The 21,326-nt window shown below is 44.8% G+C and overlaps 1 protein-coding gene across 2 annotated transcripts in view; it reads left to right on the forward strand.

Moving 5' to 3' along the window:
- The window catches only part of CDAN1 (codanin 1), an 87,671-nt gene that overhangs the window by 5,289 nt on the left and 61,056 nt on the right, over positions 1–21,326 (forward strand). Inside the window, exon 1 of one of the 2 annotated variants that reach the window (XM_056545831.1) lies at positions 20,746–20,895. The exons of the other annotated variant lie outside the window; for it this stretch is intronic. Within the exon in view, the coding sequence (XP_056401806.1) occupies positions 20,815–20,895 (81 nt within the window). The 5' untranslated portion in view covers positions 20,746–20,814. Of the gene's footprint in view, positions 1–20,745; positions 20,896–21,326 lie in introns of those variants that run through there. 2 annotated transcript variants of the gene reach the window in all.

Raw genomic sequence — 21,326 nt, forward strand, 5'->3', positions numbered from 1 at the left:
TTTGCTATGGGGATTTGCTTCTAAGCTGGGCGGTTCCCGAGACACGTGTCATCAGAGAGCACTTTAACTTCAGAAGCTCATAAGTACTGAAAGGATTAAGATTTTTTTAATAGAAGTAATTTACAAATCTGTTTAACTTTCTGGAGCCTGGATAACCCCTTTAAGGGAAATAACTTGGTATCAATACCATTTTGTGTGCCAAATAACTTCTACATAAATTGTTCAAGCTTACACATAATATTGTGTAGGCACTTGCATACAAGTTTTTAGTTGCAGTTTAATGCACAGGGGACAGCAGTAACAAAAGTTTGGACCTCTGATGAAGACCAGAGGTGGATATTTGACCTCAGACTCCCAAAAGAAATGGTAGCCAAGCTCTGCTGAGCTGAAATCGGCCACTAAATGGCAAAACCGTTATTTTAGTCGATGACTAGCATATAAAGTTTGGACCACAACTGGACATCTGCTTTAAATAACATACTCTGAAGGAAGTGTCATGGGGAAAAAATAACTTTAACCTGGACAAAACATTTTTACAACTTTTAATTTAACATCACACCCTATATATCTGATCTGTTATAGGCAAAATCTATAGGCAGAACAGATGAATGACCTTAAAGTCAATAACAGAAAAGTTGTCTAATAACACTATGTACAAGCATATTAATATTTGCTATAATGTGAACTACCATTTTTTTTTTTTTTATATATTTTAAGATCTGAAATCATCCCGTGGGATGACACAATGGCTGTGATTTGTGAACTCAGTGTTTTGCTGACAGTCTATAGTTTTATTGCTGTTACTCTTGAATGTAATTAAATGTGAATTTCTGCCTGATCTCTGTATTTTTGGAATAAGTGTAATATCTCGGTACTATGCCTAAGTTTGTGTATGTGAGAAAGTATGGTGACATTTTTTATTTAATTTTTTAATTTAGCTTTTTGTTTGTGATATATTTAAAAAAAAATAATAAATGTCATGCAATTCTGCCTGCTCTAAAATAGGCATTTTACTAATTTCCCGATAATATGATCTATATAATTTCCTGAAAATAATATAAATATGTACATAAAAAGGTGTGTCAATTGTAAAGGATAATGTCTTCACTTTGAGATACTATAGAGAAGTGATCATAGTGCAGAAGTATACATGATTATGATTTATTTATATGACTCGTATTGCAAATTCTGTCTTAAAGGGGCACTCCGCCCCTAGACATCTTATCCCCAATCCAAAGGATAGGGGATTAGATGTCTGATCGTGGGGGTCCTGCCACTGGGGATTCCTGCGGTCTCCCTGCTGCACCCGCCGGAGGCTCTGGAGGCTCGTGACATCACAGCCACGCCCCCTCAATGCAAGTCTATGGGAGGGGGCATGACAGTGACATCGAGCCTCCGCCTCGCATCGCCAGTCATCCGGCACGGAGCGAAGTTCATTCCATGCAACGGATGTCTGGGGTACCACAGCTTAGATCGCGGGGTCCCCAGCGGCTGGACCCCCACATTCAGACATCTTACCCTAACCTTTGGATTGGGGAGAAGAATGAGATACTAGGGGAGGAGTACCCCTTTAATATAAGTGTGGACCACTGTGGGCTGATTCTACAGTGCTGGCTCTTGTACTGGACACTGAGCCTAAAGCTGGCCATACACCTAGATTAGATGAATACTTATTTGTCCGAACATGATCTCTCCAGATTTCTCCCCTCCACCCAGCTTGGCAGAGCTATTGGCAGCTCATCTCACTAAGAATGGAAGGACCAGACAGTTCAAATCCAACACGTCCTATTCTTTTCTCTACAACATCAGATGTTGGGAGGCCATCATACACACTGTAGGTTAAATCTCTAAAATGTATGACCAGCACAAGAGAAGGTTCAGGATTCAGTCTTCTAATGCATGGTTAGGCCATGTTCACATGTCTGTAATTTCTGTGCGGAATTCTGCCGGAGATTCCAGAGCAGCAGTGCCCCATTGCATTCAATGGGACTCTGCTGCACTGTGCACACAGGCCAGATGTTTCTGGCATGGGAATTCCATCTTCCGTATCCGCAGAAAAAAATGAACCCGTTCATTCTTTCTGCGGATTCCGCACACAATGCATATCAGTCTATGAGAGAGCCCATTCCTGTGCGGTCCTAGTGCCAGCATATAATGCTCGCACCAGCAGTCTCCGTAATATCCTCCCGGAGATTTTCCGTGCGGACATTCGGGACATGTGAACATGGCCCTATAGGAGGCTCATTGTATAGATAGCAGCCAGTGTCCACCAATGCAATGTATGTTTAGAAGAATGATTATTGGAGGACGTGGTCTGGATGCCGGTGTGAGCAGCCGTACTAAGTGAGGGCTCCTGCTATCCCAGCTTTGATAGCCCTGAATTCCTACCCTGTCTGGCCACTTTTCTTCAGAAGGATATCCCCTGTGCTTGGGAGCTGCTGGTGGTGCTTCCAGTCAGGTTCCAGTGTCTGGTGGATGAGCAGGCGGCTCCCATTGACTGCTGCTCGGCACTCCGGTGGTGAGAGGATCGGTGGGGTCTGCTGTGGCTGCTTTTGGGCGGCGTGGTCTTCTGATCCCGGGCGGCTTGGAGTGCAGACCTCTGTGCTCTCCTTGGCTTTGGTCCAGTCCTGGGCAGTTCTTGTGGAGGAATCCAGGTGCCATATTGGGCCTATGTGGGTGGGGCCTTCTTTTCCCCTGGCTGCCATAGTTACTTCCGCAGCCGGCGGGAGTTTGCTGGGGGAGGAGTGGACATTAATCTTGTGCTGTCTCGTGGTCTCCTGCTTGTGAGGGGGTGCGCTTCTCCTCTGCCTGGACGGACTGCTGCTGTGTGGCTTCCCTGTAATATAAAGGGTCCTCCTGGGCTGCTGCTGTCTCCCACTACCCTGCACCTCACCTGCCTCCCAAGCTTCTTGCTGCAGACTGCTGGCCACCTTGTGACCGGAGGGACTTTGAAGGAGTTCTTCTCTACACTACTGGAGAGTATTGCCAGTCCTGCCTGCTGCTTTGCCCTTAGTCATTGAGTAACCTGTGTGGATTGTCTGTGCTTGCTGGGACTTGTGGTGCTTTCTACATTTGCTAGAGACTGCTATCTCTACAGAGGTGACCTGTGCTACCTGGACTGTGTTTCTAGTGCCTTTCTACCTGCTCTCTGTGAGGCCCTGTTAGTCATGGGTGGCCCCCGTAGAAGGAATAAGAAGTCCAAACAACATGCTGAAGCCTCTTGGCCAACTTCTGATGAGGGTGCCTCCTCTGAGGATGGTGTTCCTGTGGCCCTTCTCACCAGGTCCCTGGTTCTCAAACCCTGCTTTCTACTAAATTCTCTGTGCATGCGGCCCTCAGGACCGTCCAATGGGTAACTCCTGATCCACCTCTGTCATTGTTTGAGGGATCTCCGACTCCTCCCCAGCGGCAGTCCCCTGAAAGGCCTGTCTATGATGCGACTGCTATGGACCATCGCTTCTCTGAACTTTTGGCTGTCTTTACTTCCTGTCAATCAGTAATGGTGACTAAAGTGGATGAAATGCGGCAGGAATTTGTTGTTCTGCGACATGAGACCCAAAAGATGCGTGAGTGCACCTAGGAGGTGGAGCGTAGGGTCTCTGCAGTGGAAGATACTCTCCATCCTTTGCCGGACAGAGTTGATTCACTACTTGCCAGACGACAGGAGTTCTGGGCCCAATGGATGAAGGGAGAACCACCTGCGGCTCAATAACATCCGTCTGGTGGGCCTTCCTGAAAAGGTGGAAGTGAATGACCCTGTGTTATTCCTCGAAACGCTGAAGGAGATTCTTCCAGTGGACACCTTTTCTCCTTATTTCTCTGTTGAACGGGCCCACAGGGTCCCAGCTAGGCCTCCTCCTCCTGGGGGTCCTCCTCGTCCCTTCCTGGCCAAACTTCTACACTTCAAGGACAGGGATGCTGTTCTGCATGCAGTCCTACTCAAGTGAGAGGTCATTTGTGATGGGAGCTGAGTGTCTTTTTACCCTGACTTTTCCGTGGAATTATGCAAGCAGCGAGTGCAGTTCACTGAAGTCTGTCGTATCTGTGTACCAAGGGATACCAATATGCGATGCTATATCCAGCACACCTGAGAGTGGTGGATGGAGCCTCTACTAAGTTCTTCACCTCCCAGACTGAGGCTCTTCATTAGATTGATGCTGCCTCCCTTGTTAGACCTCCGGATTGAACTGTCCTGGACTGTTCTGCTCATGACTGTCCTCCCACTATATTCCTTAGGGGTTAGGGAGTCAGGGCTTTCCTCTCAGGGTCTCCCTAGGTTCCGGGTCTCCCTAGGGTTTCTCCGGGGGTAGTATTCTGTAGTTGCTGGCCATTCTAGTTCTTGTGGCTGGGTCGCGGAAGGATTCTGGTATTAGTAGTGTTTTAAGTTTACTTGGTGTACCTCTGATGCTCCGCAGTAGTTGTATTTGGGGTGTTGGTCTGCACTGTTAGGGCGTAGATGTTTTACTATGTCCCGTTTAGTGTTAGGCAGGGAATTCTGGGGAATGTTTTGCTTATGCTTTGTTTCATCTGTTTATTTGTTTTGTGCCCTGTCTGTTTTATGTTGATTGCGTGGGGTGTGTTTTGGTCCAGGGGGTCTCTCCTTCCTTAACTTGGTCCTTCTTTGGTCAGTCCTGCTTTTGTTTCTGGATGTCTTTAGTGATGGGGACCCTAAAAGTTATTAGCTGGAATGTTCGGGGGCTTAACTCCAATTTCAAGAGGGCCTTATGTCTGGATTTTGTGAAGTGTCACTCTCCTCACATTATATGTTTGCAGGAAACTCATGTTACGGGACAGAAATTTCTTGCCCTGAAGAGAGCTTGGCTAGCGTGGGGCTATCATGCCTCCTTTTCTAATTACGCTAGAGGTCCTCCGCCTTTCCAGGTCTGTGTTTTGGAGTTGATTGCTAACTAACTGTTGTCTTTTCCCTCCGATCCTGTCCTTTTTATAGGTGATTTTAATGTGGCTCCTGATCATCTGCTAGACCGCACCACTGCTGCTGACCCTGGCTCCTCCTCTTTTAATACCTGGCGAATGGCATTGGGCCTGACTGACCTCTGGAGGTGGAAGTACCCGACTGCTTCTTTTACTCTGCAGCCCATAGGTCCTTTTGCTCTGGCATCCAAGGACCTCCTCCAGGGAGTAAGAGATGTTTCCTACACCACTAGGGGGATCTCAGACCACTCTGCTATACTTGTAGTCCTTAACCTAGGTCCTAGTCCCCCTTCCTTGTTTGCTGGCTGCAGGCTGAAGCAGTTACGGAGGCTTTAGTGGTTGCCCATGCTGAATACTGGGAGCATAATGCTGCTTATTCTTACCCTTTAGTTCAATGGCATGCGTACAACGCCATGGTGAGGGGTGCTTTTATAGCGGGTGTAGCGGGTCAGAGGAGAATTAGGTCGGCTGTGGAGAGTAAGTTGCTGCAGGAAATGAGTGCTTTTGAAGGCGGCTTATATTAGGGATCCTTCTCCTGATAATGAGAGGGCGTGGGTCAAGGCTCAGAGGTCTCTTTTAGTTTTCCAGAAGGATAGGGTACAGTTGTGGTTATCGGACAGGGAAGCTGCCTTATTTGAGTTTGGGGACAAGAATGGGAGGTTGTTGGCCTACTTGGCGAGAGCTAGCCATGTATTAGGGGGCGGGGATGGTTCTGTAGTGTCTGACTCCAGTTGATTAACTCAGTCTTCAGGGACTTTTACTCCTCCTTGTATTCTGCCCCTCTAAGCCCTGTCAGGGGGAAATTTTGTTTTTCTTAAGTGAGCTATCCCCTCCCATGCTAAGTCATGCGCTGGCGGAGGCGTTGAACGCTCCCTTTACGGTTGAAGAGGTGGAGCAGGCCATTAGTGAACTTCTTCATGGGAAAACCCTGGGTCTAGATGGGATGATTGGTGATTGCTATAAGATTAATGGGGAGAGGCTGGCTCCTAATCTCCTTTTAAATTGTTTCACTCGATGGCTGTTGGGGATTCTCTTCCTGATTTAATTAGGGAGGTGTTGGTTGTGGTACTCCCCAAGCCTGGAAAGGACCTGTTGTTGCCTGATTCTTATAGACCTATCTCCCTTTTAAATGTTGACATTAAGATCTTGGCTAGAGTACTGGCTACTCGCCTACGTGGTGTCCTCTCCTCCATCATTCATCCTGACCAAACTGGGTTTATGCCAGGTAGAGCTACTGATGTGAATGTTAAGCGCCTGCAACTCAATGTTGCAGCGGTAGGGGAGGGTTTTCCTACTGGAGTGGTAGTTAGTCTGGATGTCTATAAGGCCTTTGATTCGGTGGTGTGGCCGTATTTGTGGGAGGTCTTGGGTGCATTTGGGTTTGGGCCCAGTTTTTGTGCCTGGGTTCGTTTGTTATATGATAGCCCTAGGGCCCGCATCCACACTAACCTAGATGTTTCTGTTCCCTTTCTCCTGGGCCGTGGAACGAGGCAGGGGTGCCCAGTGTCTCCCTTCCTTTTTGCGCTAGCGGTTGAGCCTCTGGCAGCAGCCATTCGCAGTGACCCCACTATCTGTGGTATCCCCAGGGGTTCTATTGTAGAGAAGGTTTCCCTTTATGCAGATGACATGTTAGTATACTCGGCGGATGCGGAGGGGTCTCTCCTGTCTCTAATCGACCTACTTGACCGGTTTGGTTCGATTTCGGGCATACAGGTCAACTATGCTAAGTCCTCTCTAATGGAGCTCTCACCTGGGATCCCCCTTCCCTCCTCTCTTCCAGCGGGTGTACAGGTGCGTTCCTGACGGATTTTTTTCCCTGAATTTGAAACCGCTCTTATGCTCCTCTGTGGAGTGGTTGAAGGCCTGGTCCTCACTCCCTCTATCCTTAGCTGGCAGGATCAATATATTCAAAATAATTTACCTTCCTAAATTCCTTTACCTCTTTCATTTAGCTCCCCTGATTCCTTCTAAGAAATCGGTGGGGCCTAGCACTTTCTCTGAAGCCTTTCATGAATGGGTGGCTGATATCCCGGATTTGTCTGAATGCCAGTGGAAAGAGGTTGAGGGTACTTATTACTCCACTGTGGTTAGTACTAGAGATATATTTATCCAATTTAGATATGTCTTGAGGTTGTATTATACCCCTGCTAAATTGAAATGCGTAGGTGCTTCCCTGTCTGATCTGTGTTTTCGTTGCTCTTCAGAGGTAGGCACCTTTTTTACATGCTGTTTAGCATTGTCCTGTAATTGCCTCCTTCTGGAGGGAAGTAATGGGGTTTTTGGCAGGTAACCTGGACTTTCCCTTTTTACTGTCGCCTATGGTGTGCCTGTTGGGAGTTATTAATGAGGTTATCTTTGGTTCACATAGACGACTGCTGATCCGTTTCCTCCTTTTCTGTGCTCGTTAGGTGGTAGTAATGGCTTGGAAAGATAACTCTCCGCCTCTTTGTCTGGGTGGCTACATCTGGTTAAAAATATGTCCCGGTGTACCATGCGTTGTATGTTAGTCGAAGGTGCCCTAAGACTCCCTGTGGTGTGGACTCCCTGGCAGCTCATCCCCCGGCTAGATTGCCTAAGTAGGTCTTAAGCGGCATGGTGCTGTCTTATATGGGGGGGGGGGGTGGCCGGGGGGGGGGTTGGGGTTACCAGGAAGTGTGCTTGCTTGAGTGCTTGGTTGTCTGTCTGTGCTGGGCCTTCTCTGGTCGGGTCTCAGATGTGCCCTTCTTTACTGTTAAGGAATGTTTATGCATACCTTTGACTTCCTGTCATTATTGTGGAGTTGGTCTCTGGGACCTACGGAGGCTGTTGTTTGTTTTCTTTTTACCTTGTTGGTAATGTCTGTTACTTAAAGTGCAAAAACTAAATAAATACTTTAAAAAAATAAAAGATTATTGTGCACACAACTATACTCCAGTACTATAACATTTCTCAGTATAATTGGAGGTAGGTACACTGTACGGCTAGGGCTACACAATAATTTTATGTTCCAGGCGGCTGCTGTAAAACCTTAGTGCAGCCTCCTGATGAGACAAGAGTGTGATCCTAAAAATTCTGACTTGGTTGTAACTTGTGCACAACTATTTGGGATGCATTGAGGTTGTATGACTGTCGCGGTAAACACATGATATTTCTATGGGTTACTGTGACAAGTCATGTGATAAATAATTGCCGTGTAGCCTTAGGGCTGGTTTACAATGTCGCGTGTGAGGTCAGCAGGTCCTTCAATTTTTTATTTTTTAATCTCGAAGATGTTACAGTAAGAAGAAAATATTTCCTTTGACATCCAACCCTGTTTGTAACTAAATTGACAAGAGCCTAAAATATGACCAAGTAAATAATCCAGAATTGTTCTGCCTAGTTCTTAGTAAGTTCCTATATATATAAAATGTTCTTGCTTTTAGGTAATGGACCTTTTTGTATCCAAGAATTATTTGAGGTACTTACCGCTTTTCCATGATTGGGGCTCAGTCTTCCACTAATGGAAATGTTAAATATGCACTTTGTTTTCTGTTATGTTATTTTTTGTTGTTTTTTTTCTGTTCTGTTTAACACTATAACCTTTTTGTATATGATGCTATATAGTATTTATTTTGTTACTTTGTAAATTAGTTTTTTTTTGCAGCAATTTATTTGAAATGTTGATGTTGTTTACATATAAATAAATTATTCCATATCTCAATTCCATAAAAAAATTCAGTCAACTGAATATAGGTTCACATGTTTAATAATAAAGGTTTCCTTAACTTTTTAAATAATCTTAAAGCTGTTACCACAGTGATTGTAATGGTGTCCCCTCCACACCAGCCTTTGTTGACAGGGCTGCTGCGGTGACATGTCGAGCTCCCTGTAGCAATCGGTGAGCTACAAACATCAACACCAAAGCTACTGATTGGCCGCTGTGATCACATGATCAATTATTGTCATTACTGTAACAGAATAAAACAGCAGGGTAACAAAGGAGCTATTGGGGAGATGTATACAAACCTGTGCAGAGGAGAAGTGGACCAGTTGCCCATAGCAACCAATCAGATCGCTTCTTTCATTTTTAAAAAAGGCCTCTGAAAAATGAAAGAAGGAATCTGATTGGTTGCTATGGGCAACTGGTCAACTTTTCCCCTGCACAGGTTTTTATAAATCTCCCCATATGAGCGCAGGAGCAGTGGGGAAAAAAACAAAAAAAAAATGTTTTTGTGTTTTTAATCTAAATGAAATGTATATTAAAAAGATCTCCATCTTTATTAGAGAAATCTACAAACAGTAAATCAGGATACCATTTTATTTAGGTCATCCCTTTTTTGACAAGTAGGAGGATCTAACAAATTTCAGGACTACATGGGGCATTTAAAGAGATTTCCAGGGCATTTCTATTGATGGCTTTTATCCTCACAAAGGCCAACAATATATGATCAGTGTGGGTCGGATAAGCGGCACCCCAAAGATCAGCTGTTTGGTAGAGGAGCCGTGGTGCCCACGTATATGGTAGGATGAGGCTCCGTACATTATGTAGTGAATGTGCTAGGTAGAGATGAGCAAACTTACAGTAAATTCGATTCGTCACGAACTTCTCGGCTCGGCAGTTGATGACTTTTCCTGCATAAATCAGTTCAGCTTTCCTAAGAATGTATCCACCTTTTCCAGCCCACCGGAGCACCTGAAGGCTGAACTAATTTAAGCAGGAAAAGACATCAACTGCCGAGCCGAGAAGTTTGTGACGAATCGAATTTACTGTAAGTTCGCTCATCTCTAGTGCTAGGTTACCGCACCTCAGCACTTTTAAAGGTATGTTCACTTGGCGGAATGTCTATGCGGAATTACACCGGAATGTTCTGCACAGACATTCCGCTGCAGCAGAGTCCCATAAATTTCAATGGAATTCTGCTGCACTGCGCAGATGTTTCTGCTGTGAAAAACCCGAATCCGGCATCCGCAGAAAGAATAGACATGTCCTAGTGCCCGCTGGAACTTTCAAATGTGAAATGCCTGCCTTTGTTTTCCGAGCGGACATTCCACACATTTTCCTCCATGTAAAGATAGTCTTAGAAGTATATGGCAGATGATGTAACCCAGAGAGACCATTATACATTGTATGGAGCTTCTGGCTCCTTTCACTATGGATGCCATATTCCGCAGCTCTGGCAAGCAGGTGATTGGCAGGGGTTGCCAGGTGTCCCCTACTGATCAGGTATTGATGGCTTATCCTGAGGACAATCCATAATAAGTGTCTCTGAAACCCTAAAAGTTCTAGAAGATGCCCTGTGGTCCCATCAGCAGACACTGCTTGGTTCTGTAGTATTCAAAGTAATAAATCAAATTTCCCATACCTAAATAATCAGTAATGACTTACAGTAATATATAAATATAAAAAGAATTGCTATTTGCTTTGCAATTTTTTTTAAATAAAATAAAGGTAAAGCTGGGTTTCACTGTGTTATTTTAAACAAGTTGTTTTTTTACCATTTTTCTGTTAAAAATGAAACGGGTAATAAAGAATTGATGAAAATTTTTTTTTAAAGGGGTATTCCGGGCAAAAACATTTTATCCCCTATCAAAAGGATAGGGGATAAGATGTCTGATCGCAGGGGGGCCCGCTGCTTAGACCCCCTGCGATCTCCCTGCAGCACCCGGGTGCTGAATCTCCAGTTTCAGAAACCTCCAGGTTTCCGGGACTGGGGACGTGACGTCGCACCACGCCCCCTTCATTCATGTCTATGGGAGGGGGCGTGACGGCCGTCACGCCCCCTCCCATAGACATGAATGGAGGGGGCATGGAGTGGCGTGACATCACATCTCCAGTCCCGGGAACTCGGAGGTAGAAAGCGGGTGCTGCAGGGAGATCGCAGGGGGTCTCAGCGGCGGGCCCCCCACGATCAGACATCTTATCACTTATCCTTTGGATAGGGGATAAAATGTTTTTGCCCGGAATACCCCTTTAAGTGGGGAATGTCGCATTAAATTTATCTTGTGACATTTTCAGCATTCACATGGTGGTACAAGAAAACCAAATCTGACTTATCAGGCGTGTTACCCCCAGATTTCAGTTTGGTTGCTGGATGCTTGCACACACTGGCTATTAGTGTCTATCATCTGGCGCATTTGATGTGTTCTGCGCCATTTCGATGGTATGATCACAACTCATTTGTGTTACTTCGGGGTTAAAAGCAGGATAGCATCAGGCCTTTCCGTTGGTTGCAGTCATTGTAAACTGTTGTGTACTTGAGATAGTTTGGGTAAAAAAATGCCCTTTTTGTCCAAAAAAAAAGGTAGAAAAACTAAACCTAAAAAAATCGTTCTTCTCCTACTGCTTCCCAACTTAAATTGGTTTCTTTTATGCTTGTAAACAGGCACTTGGGATAAACGATGCCATTGATTCGGGTACATGCTTTTTTTTGTTATATTCACTGAACGTGTAAAGAGGAAATAAAAAGAAAAAAAATTACTTATGGTGGTGTTTTTTATGTACTGAAATGGCGCAATGTATGTATTAACTGTATGCCAACTGGTTTGTACAGATTTCTTGTGTATGTGTGTATATATATATATATATATATATATATATATATATACACAAATCCCCAAGATTTAAATAGAAGGGTTGTTTCCTGCACTGCCGCATTTTAGTTTTACATGGTTGTGTATTCCTCTACAACTTAAAACCTTTAAAACAAAGAAAAACAAGCGCTCCCTTGTGGAGAATCAACGGGATCACAGGTGTGTGGGAGGGGAGGGAAAAGGTAAAGGCTCACCCTGCCAGGTTGTGTGCATTCCCACACAACCAGAATATGCGTTTAATAAAATGATCCTGGTCTGCAGCCTTCCTAAAAACAGTAAGGAGATGTATGGCAAACTTCGAGGAGGCTAGGAATTCCGGCACTGACCAAGGAGGAGACAATGGAGCCAGGTGTGTAACGAACAGATTTAATCCAATGTGACGTGTTTCACCGCGCTTGCGCGGTTTCATCAGGCGGATGCCTGATGAAACCGCGCAAGCGCTGTGAAACGCGTTGCATTGGATTAAATCTGTTCGTTACACACCTGGCTCCATTGTCTCCTCCTTGGTCTGATGAAACTGCGCAAGCACGGTGAAACGCGTCACATTGGATTAAATCTGTTCGTTACACACCTGGCTCCATTGTCTCCTCCTTGGTCAGCACCGGAATTCCTAGCCGCCTCAGGTTTTGCCATACATCTCCTTACTTAAAACCTTGACATTGTAACTACATTTTTACAATCAACAATCAGAACGAACGTTGCAAGAAGAACCACTGGGATCGAAGAAACTCTTAACACTTGCAGAGGTTGCTTTGCTGAATTTTTGCAAGGACTGCATACAAGGAGACCTTCTTCAATGATAGCTTTATTCATTACAAATCCAATACATTTTGGGCTGATCTGAGACCTTCACCAGGTATATTTTACATATGGTCATTCAAACAGGTGCTAAAATATGGTTGTATCACTATAACAGTTTATAGGTTTGAAAAATACTAAACAAATTGGTATTGGGGGAGGATTGTCTTGTTCCACCAGGTCCCATAAGCTGGATATTAAAGGGGCACTCTGGTGGAAAACTTTTTTTTTTTTTTTTTTATCAGCTGGTGTCAGAAAGTTAAACAGATTTGTAAATTACTTCTATTAAAATATCTTAATCCTTCCAGTACTTATTAGCTGTTGAATACTACAGAGGAAATTATTTTCTTTTTGGAACACTGTGCTCTCTGCTGACATCATGACCACAGAGCTCTCTGCTGACACCTCTGTCCATTTTAGGAACTGTCCAGAGCAGCATGTGCTTTCTATGGGGATTTTCTCCTACTCTGGACAGTTCTTAAAATGGACATGGATGTCAGCAGAGAGCACCGTGGTCATGTCATCAGAGAGCTCTGTGTTCCAAAAAGAAAAGAATTTCCTCTGTAGTATTCAGCAGCTAATAAGTACTGGAAGGATTAAGATTTTTTTAATAGAAGTAATTTACAAATCTGTTTTACTTTCTGGCACCAGTTGATTTATAAAAAAAAAAAAAAGAATTTTTTTTCCCCACCGGAGTACCCCTTTTAAGTGTTGCGTCGCAGTTCTCCTTGTAATAATCTTAATCCTACAGTACTTAGCTACTGTATGCTCCAGAGGAAGTTGTGTAGTTCTTTCCAGTCTGATCCCCGTGCTCTCTGCTGACACCTCTGTCCATGTCAAGAACTGTCCAGAGCAGGAGCAAATCCCCATAGCAAACCTCTCCTGCTCTGGACAGTTCCTGACACGGCAGTTTGGAACGTGAATTGTAGCTGCTAGATTCTATTTAAAAAGTAAGTAAGAGACCTTCACTATAAACACAACTAAGCACTCTAAGAGCAGGAGTGGGACTGCTGGACAGCGCTCGTAGATGACAGCAGGACACACGGAGTCAGTCAGTCAGTCAGTCTCGGGCTCAACATGTCTGCCTGTGTCAATCCTGCCAGGCGGTCCCCAACTCACTCCACACTACTCCTCCCCTGCAACGTCCAAACAATGAAACGGTAAGTGGTTATTGTGTATTATGTACATGTGTGTGTGCATAAGTGTCTACATACTGTTTGTGTCTATATATACATATATGTGCCCGCTTGGAAGCGCTACCATTAGCGCTAGGAACACTATGCTGCTGCTGAGTTCTGGTTTGCTGGCAAGAATGTAAAGTCACGGTGCAGCAACAAAGTGTTGTGAAGGTTGGCTTTATGGATGGGCTAATGGCGGCGCACACTGCCACCCCTCTATATGGAAAGTACTGTACAGTGCTACAGCAGGCTCAACAGGACAGGGAGCAGAAGTCTAGAGTCAGGTTATGTTCGCACGGAACTCTGCATGAAAATTCTACAGGAAATTCCTCAGAAATGAATTTCCCATTCACTTCAGTGGAATTCATGCAGCGCAAATTCTGTAGTGGAAATTCTGCTGTGTGATTGGGAAAGTGGAATCCGAAAAAAGTGTATTGGCTATAAATTCATGCAGAATTTTAGGCAGAAATTCTGGCGTTTGAACATAGCCTCACAGTCCCTATTCTGGCATTGATAGGTTATTGAGAAGTGTCTTAGATCCAAAAGGACAGTCCTGGATAATGGAAAACTTCAGATTAATATGTGAGGTGGGAAATGTTTACAGGAATCTGTCAGCTGCAATTCATATTCCAAACTGCTAACACTGTTAGATGCTGTTAGGGTAACAGACACAGATAACCTTTCATATATCTGTCAGTGCTCTCTGCTGACACCTCCTGTCAATGTCAGGAACTGTCCAGAGTAGGAGTAAATCCCCATAGCTAACCTCTCCTGCTCTGGACAGTTCCTGACATGGACAGAGGTGTCAGCAGAGAGCACTGTGGTCAGACAGAAAAGAAATTCAAAAAGAAAAGAACTTCCTCTGTAATATACAGCAGCTGATAAGTACTGGAAGGATTATGATTTTTAAATAGAAGTAATTTACAAATCAGTTTAACTTTCTAGCACCAGTTGATTAAAAAAAAAATTGTTTTCCACCGAAGTACCTCTTTTAACATAGACCAATGCTTTTATTCTCTAGTGTCAAAAAGTAGTTCCCAAACCACTGAAGTTTGGAGGGCTTAAACTCCTTGCTCCCCCTCCAGTCACTTTCCCTACACCTTGTTTCCAGATCTCACACCCGAGATTCATACAGAGACAAAACTATGTTCTTGTGACGAGCCTCTATGCCTCTCTTAAGGAGTACCTGCCACCATCTCCATTGCTTTACATTATGCTGCTGGTATGTTGCCCTCTTCATTACCTGATGCAATCCTCCCAGCCCCCCCCCCCCCCCCCCCCGCAGTTTTTATTTCTCATTTTTGTCCAGTATTTCCTTCATAATCCTCTTACAAAGCTTGCTCACTGCAGGCAGTGTTCAGTGTAGCTGAGGTGCGCCATGCAGCGTGCACAGTGCTCGTCTGTCTGATTGACAGGCAGGGAGCTGAGCTGTGCTTGTCAGTGTCCTGGCTGCACTATGAGAGTTAGGACTCATGCATGTGTCTGAACTCTATGACAGACTTGCGACCTGGACTTGTAGGGAGACCCCTAGTGGTCAGTTTTTACAAGTCAAAATAAATATATAAATATAAAAAATAATTATGACATGGTATTAGAAAGTTGTTTCTAATACATTAATTAACAACATATAAAAAGTTTTTGTGATGACAGGTACTCTTGACATTATTATCCTTGGCTTGCTGTCTGTCCACCAGGTAGGTAGGCAGGAGGTAGGAAGACACAGCCTGGCTGTACTGGAGATCGCTTTGCTGTACGGAGGTAAGCATGACTTTTTTTTTTTTTCCATCCTGGCATGGGGGATGGGGGGAAGTGGGCAGCTAAATACCTACCTACCTATTTACTTACATACCTACCAAACTACTAACCCAGCCACTTGGCTGCCTACCTAACTATTTGGCTAACTAGCTGCTGTAGTATTTGCCTACTGGGGATAAGATCATACTACCTACCTAAGGATGTATTAACCTAATGGGGGAGGAAGTTACTGACCTGAGTAAATATTAGGGCTGCACGATTTATCGCGATACGGCCCCCCTGGGAAAACTTGCGATTATCAGCTCGGGCCGGCTCACGTGTGCTGCTGCGGGTGGGGGCCGGCCAGAGCAGGTAAAAAGAAATTTAAATACTAAAAGTCAGTGTTTCCCAACCAGGGTGCTTCCAGTTGTTGCAAAACTACAACTCCCAGCATGCCAGAACCGGCAAAGGCTGTCCAGGCATGCTGGTAGTAGTAGTTTCACAACAGCTGGAGGCACCCTGCTAGAAAAACACTGAGCTAAGTAAAAGAGCGCAGGGAGAAAAAAGACCTTTTGCTCACCTAATCCCGGTCCCTGCAGATGCCGTTCGTCTCCATGTGGTCCGGTGTTTCCTCTTTACCTTTTCAGGGAGAGAATGTGATGGGGGGAGGGGGGGCAGTTGGGGGTTAGATGTGATATGGGGGGAGAATTTGGCTGGGGGAGGGGGGAATGTGATGGGAGAAGATGTGACCATGAGGGGAGAATGTGACTGGGGGGATGGAAATTAAATGGGGAGATGTGAAATAGGCGGTGGGCATAAAATGAGTGGATAGTTGTAAAATGGAGGAGATTGGACATGAAATTGCGGGATTTCACCACTTATTTATTGTATCGAAATCGCAATATTTAGGCCCATAATCGCAATCGCACATTTTCCTCATATCGTGCAGCCCTAGTACATATGCAACCCAAAGCTTCTCATGCGTAACTAACCTACGCCAAAACTATGAATACATCAACGAAAAAGTGCGTACAAAGGTCATTGATGAGGCAAAACTTTATTAACATGAATTCTATGACAAACAAGACAAGGATAAAATCACATAAAATAGTAAGTGCTATGGTGGAATCTGCCAAGAATCGGGGCTATGCACGCCAATAGTAAATGTGCAACATGCAAAATTCAGCAAGGTATAACAAATATGCTCACTACTCCTTTAAGAGAAGGGACATAACAGCAGCATGAATAAAGTGCATTATAGTAAGTAAGTAAGCCATCCTATACTTAAAGGGGTACTCCGGTGAAAACCTTTTTTCTTTTAAATCAACTGGTGGCAGAAAGTTAAACATATTTGTAAATGACTTCTATTAAAAAAATCTTAATACTTCCAGTACTTATTAGCTGCTGAATGCTACTTTCTTTTTGGAACACTGATGACATCCCCATCATCCTTGCAGTGCTGGGGACTTGGGTTCAAATCCCACTAAGGACAACAATAAATAAAGCGTTATTATTATTATTATAATAGCGTCAGCAGAGAGAACTGTGCTCGTGATGTCATCAGAGAGCATTCCAAAAAGAAAAGAATTTCCTCAGTAGTATTCAGCAGCTAATAAGAACAGGAAGGATTAAGATTTTTTAATAGAAGTAATTTACAAATATGTTTAACTTTCTCCCACCAGTTGATTTAAAAGAAAAAAAGGTTTTCACCAGAGTACCCCTTTAATTACAGTAGTATAGCAGCAGTAGTGGAATAAAGTACATTTGGTAGAGTATACAAGCTGATCAATCCTAAAATAAGCATAAGTGCAGATGGGTACAGAATGTAAACATGCTGCACACTGTTTGCCAATAGTGACAGCAAGTGCAACGTGCAGGCCTCCAACACCCAACGTTTCGCTCCAAGGCTTCTTCCGGGGCACTGCTGTTATGTTCCCTCTCTTAAAGGGGTACTCCGGCGCTTAGACATCTTATTTCCTATCCAAAGGATAGGGGATAAGATGCCTGATCACGGGGGTCCCGCCGCTGGGACCCCCGTGATCTTGCACGCAGCACCCCGTTTAAAATCAGTCCCCGGAGCGTTCGCTCCGGGGACTGATTTTAAACGGGGTGCGGCGTGGAAGATCACGGGGGTCCCAGCGGCGGGACCCCTGCGATCAGGCACCGTATCCCCTATCCTTTGGATAGGAAATAAGATGTCTAAGCGCCGGAGTACCCCTTTAAAGGAGTAGTGCACTTTATTTTTGCTGCTGTTATGTTCCCTCTCTTAAAGGAGTAGTGAGCTTATTTGTTATACCTTGCTGCATTTTGCATGTTGCACATTTACTATTGGCGTGCATAGCCCCAATTCTTATCAGATTCCACCATAGCACTATTTTATGTGATTTTATCCTTGTCTTTTTTTGTCATAGCCATTCATGTTAATAAAGTTTTGCCTCATCAACGACCTTTTGTACCCACTTTTTCGTTGATGTATTCATGACCTGAGTACATACCTACCTATATGGGGGACTACCTAATAAGGGAACAACTACTGTAGGACATACCTACCTAATGGACTACCTGCCTACTGGCACGAGGGGGAAATATACTTTCTTAATGGGGGACCTACAGTAAACCACCCACTTTTGGGAACGTTGAAACCACTCTGAGGGTACGACGTTCACACGTACAGGATCTGCTGCATATCAAAATCAGCTGCAGAAAATATACAGCAGATCCTGTACGTGTGAATGTACCCTGAAGCTATGTTCACATGCCAGAATTTCTGCAAGAAGTTCGGCATGAAAGTCCTTTATAAATTTATAGCCAATACGCTTCAATGGGATTTTACTGCAGAATTTCTGCTGCAGGAATTCCATTGAAGTGAATGGGCAATTAATTTCTGTGGAATTTACTGCAGAATTCCTGCCATGTGAGCATAGCCTAAGGGTAGGGTCACATATAGGGAATAGGTAAGTAAGGGTTCACACCACGTTTTTGCAGTACAGTTCCCGTATACATTTTCAATTTGAAAACTGTACGTAACCATATTGATTAAGCACCCAGGTGCGAAACGCGTCAGGCATTGTCCTCTGTTAGGTGCTTCTGTCGGATTTTCTAAATAAAAGCAAGCTTTTACCTGCAAACCCAGCGCTGGACAATTCTTCTTTCTACCATTGTACAAAGCCAACGGCGGGACCGGCGTGTCCTTGCGCATGTGCTCCGGATTTGTTTGAAGGAGTGAGCGGTATTACTTGTTGCTTTCTCATATTGAAAACCGTACGCCAAACGATGCATCCGGTTGTGTACATTTTGCGTCTTGTGTGGTTTTGTCCGTTTTTTCCGGTACCCAAAACCGTAGTCTACCACAATTTTTGGTCCAGGTGAAAAACCGTATTGAAACTATATAAGTTTTTTTTAACATGGGAGTCAATGGGAACCGTACAGAACTGTATGTGCGTACAGTTCCATACGGTTTTCACCATACGGTTTTTTACTTTGCACAGTTTTTTTTTCTTGGAATTTCAATCAAACAAGTTAAACTTTATTCAAAATGGAATGAAAAGTTAAAAACGTATACGTTTTTTTTTTTTTTTTTTTTTTTAAACGTATGCAACCGGACATCATTTTTCAAACCGTATATGGTTTTAAACCGTATACAGGTTGAAATTTGTACACACGTTTTGATACAGTTTAGTCCGGTTTTGAGGAATCCGTTTTTCATCAAAAACCTGATACGGGAACTGTATTGCAAAAACGTGTTGTGCATGCTTCCTTAGTTTGGTCAGGCCACTATCGGCCTCTCTGGCATGATGCGAGTTGTAGTTTTCCAATTGCTGTGAACCACAGGTTTGGTAAAACTGACAGATGACTCCAGATTGCAGAACCAATTACAGTGATCCCTCAACTTACAATGGCCTCAACATACAATAGTTTCAACATACAGTGGTCTTTTCTGGATCATTGTAACTTGAAACCAGACTCAACATACAATGTACAGACAGTCCAGATCTGTGAAACGTTTCAATGGCTGGAAGAATCGACCAATCAGAATGGACATTTCACTGGTAAAACACCTGTATTACTGAAGCGTTTGGACTGCGTTCCTGTCTGGTAGCACCCCCTACAGTACAGGGAGGTATTACATGCTCTGTACTACTCTTTACCTGTATTACTGAAGCGTTTGGACTGAGTTCCTGTCTGGTAGCACCCCCTACAGTACAGGGAGGTATTACATGCTCTGTACTACTCTATACCTGTATTACTGAAGCGTTTGCACTGAGTTCCTGTTTGGTAGCGCCCCCTACAGTACAGGGAGGTATTACATGTTCTGTACTACTCTTTACCTGTATTACTGAAGCGTTTGCACTGAGTTCCTGTCTAGTAGCGCCCCCTACAGTACAGGGAGGTATTACATGTTCTGTACTCTTTACCTGTACCAGGGTTAGGCTGTGTTCACACTACGTTTTGTCCCATACGGCAGGGGGAGCTGAAAACATGCGCTCATGTATACGGTCCCGTATGTAATTAATTTCAATGAGCTGACCGGAGTGAAGCGCTGACTCCGGCGGCTCATTTTTGCCCCGTATGCGGTTTTCCGCCACACCTAAAATCGTAGTCGACCGCGATTTTAGGTGCGGTGGGAAAACCGCATACGGGGCAAAAATGAGCCGACCGGAGTCAGCGTTTACCTCCGGTCAGCTCATTGAAATGAATTCCATACGGGACCGCAAGTTTTCAGCTCCCCCTGCCGTATGCGGTCCCGTATGGAACAAAACGTAGTGTGAACCCAGCCTTAGCTGCGCCTTTTGGACACCAGGTGAGGGCGGCTCCATGTTACTTTTTTGTAGGATATTGCGTGTTCTGTACAGGACTCTGAAGAAGCTCCTGTCCTCTACATAGACAGTGATTTACATCTACGAGCAGCTTTTTTTTTTTTTTTTTTTAACTTTATTTATATGTAAAGACTTGCTTTATCTATTTTAGTTATCTATTTATTTTTGTTTATTCCTCACTTTTTTTTCCCTATTTTTGGATGACATTTTGGTGGCTTCAGAACCAATTACCAGGTTTCCATAGAGTTCTGGTCTCAACATACAACGGTTTCAACATACAATGGTCGTCCTGGAACCAATCAATATTGTAACTTGAGGGACCTCTATATTTTACGTTCAGGCCACAATGGGAGTTTTGCAACAGCTGCAGAGGTTGGGAAGCACTGCCACAAAGCATGGCTGAGCTATCGTCTATCACAGTGTTTCCCAAGCAGGGTGCCTCCAGCTGTTGCAAAACTACAACTCCCAGCATGCCCGGACAGCCGAAGGCTGTCCGGGCATGCTGGGAGTTGTAGTTTTGCAACAGCTGGAGGCACCCTGCTTGGGAAACACTGGTCTATCATGTCTCCTATGCTAGCACGCGTCTCCTCCGCATTGTCGCCATGATCCGCTATACGAAGCTCCATCCCTGCGCGCGTCAACTAAACACACTCCACTCCAGGCCACGCCCACAAGTGACAGAGCACCATCAGGGCCCGCCCCTTTCATTTTTTCCTTCACGTGTGCGTAGCCCCGCCTCCAGTCTCCCTTCTGCCCCGCCCTTTGCGTGACGTCAGGCTGCCCGTGGTTGGCGCGCAGGGTACAGAATGGCGGCGGTCCTGGAGCTGTTGCTGAGGGATCGGGTGACGGTGGACGCAGTGCTGCGCTGGGTGACATACACACCGCAGGTAGAGCGCCCCGTCCTGGCCGTGCCCGGACCTGTCACTTTTATCTCCGAGCTGACTGCTGTGTGCTCGCCTCATGTGTGTGAAGTGTGCAGAGTTATGTCAGGCGTGTGTTAGGTGCCCAGCCTACACTGTATATCAGCTGGCACTGTCAGGGGGCACAGAGGTGCGGGGTGCTAGTCAGGAGGGCCCAATGCCTTAACCTTGTGCAGACCCCCATAACTCATGGCTCCCCTCAGCTGGGGCCCCTGGGCTCTGTGGACAGGGTGTTGTTGCCCCTGGTGACAGTAACTACGACAACACAAGGGGGCACAAGTAGTATGTCCAAAATGTGCACGTCTACAGTATTGTCCGTAGTAGGTCCAAAATGTGCACGTCTACAGTATTGTCCGTAGTATGCCCGAAATGTGCACGTCTACAGTATTGTCCGTAGT

Source organism: Hyla sarda, chromosome 11 (assembly GCF_029499605.1).
Source record: "Hyla sarda isolate aHylSar1 chromosome 11, aHylSar1.hap1, whole genome shotgun sequence".
NCBI lineage: Eukaryota > Metazoa > Chordata > Amphibia > Anura > Hylidae > Hyla > Hyla sarda.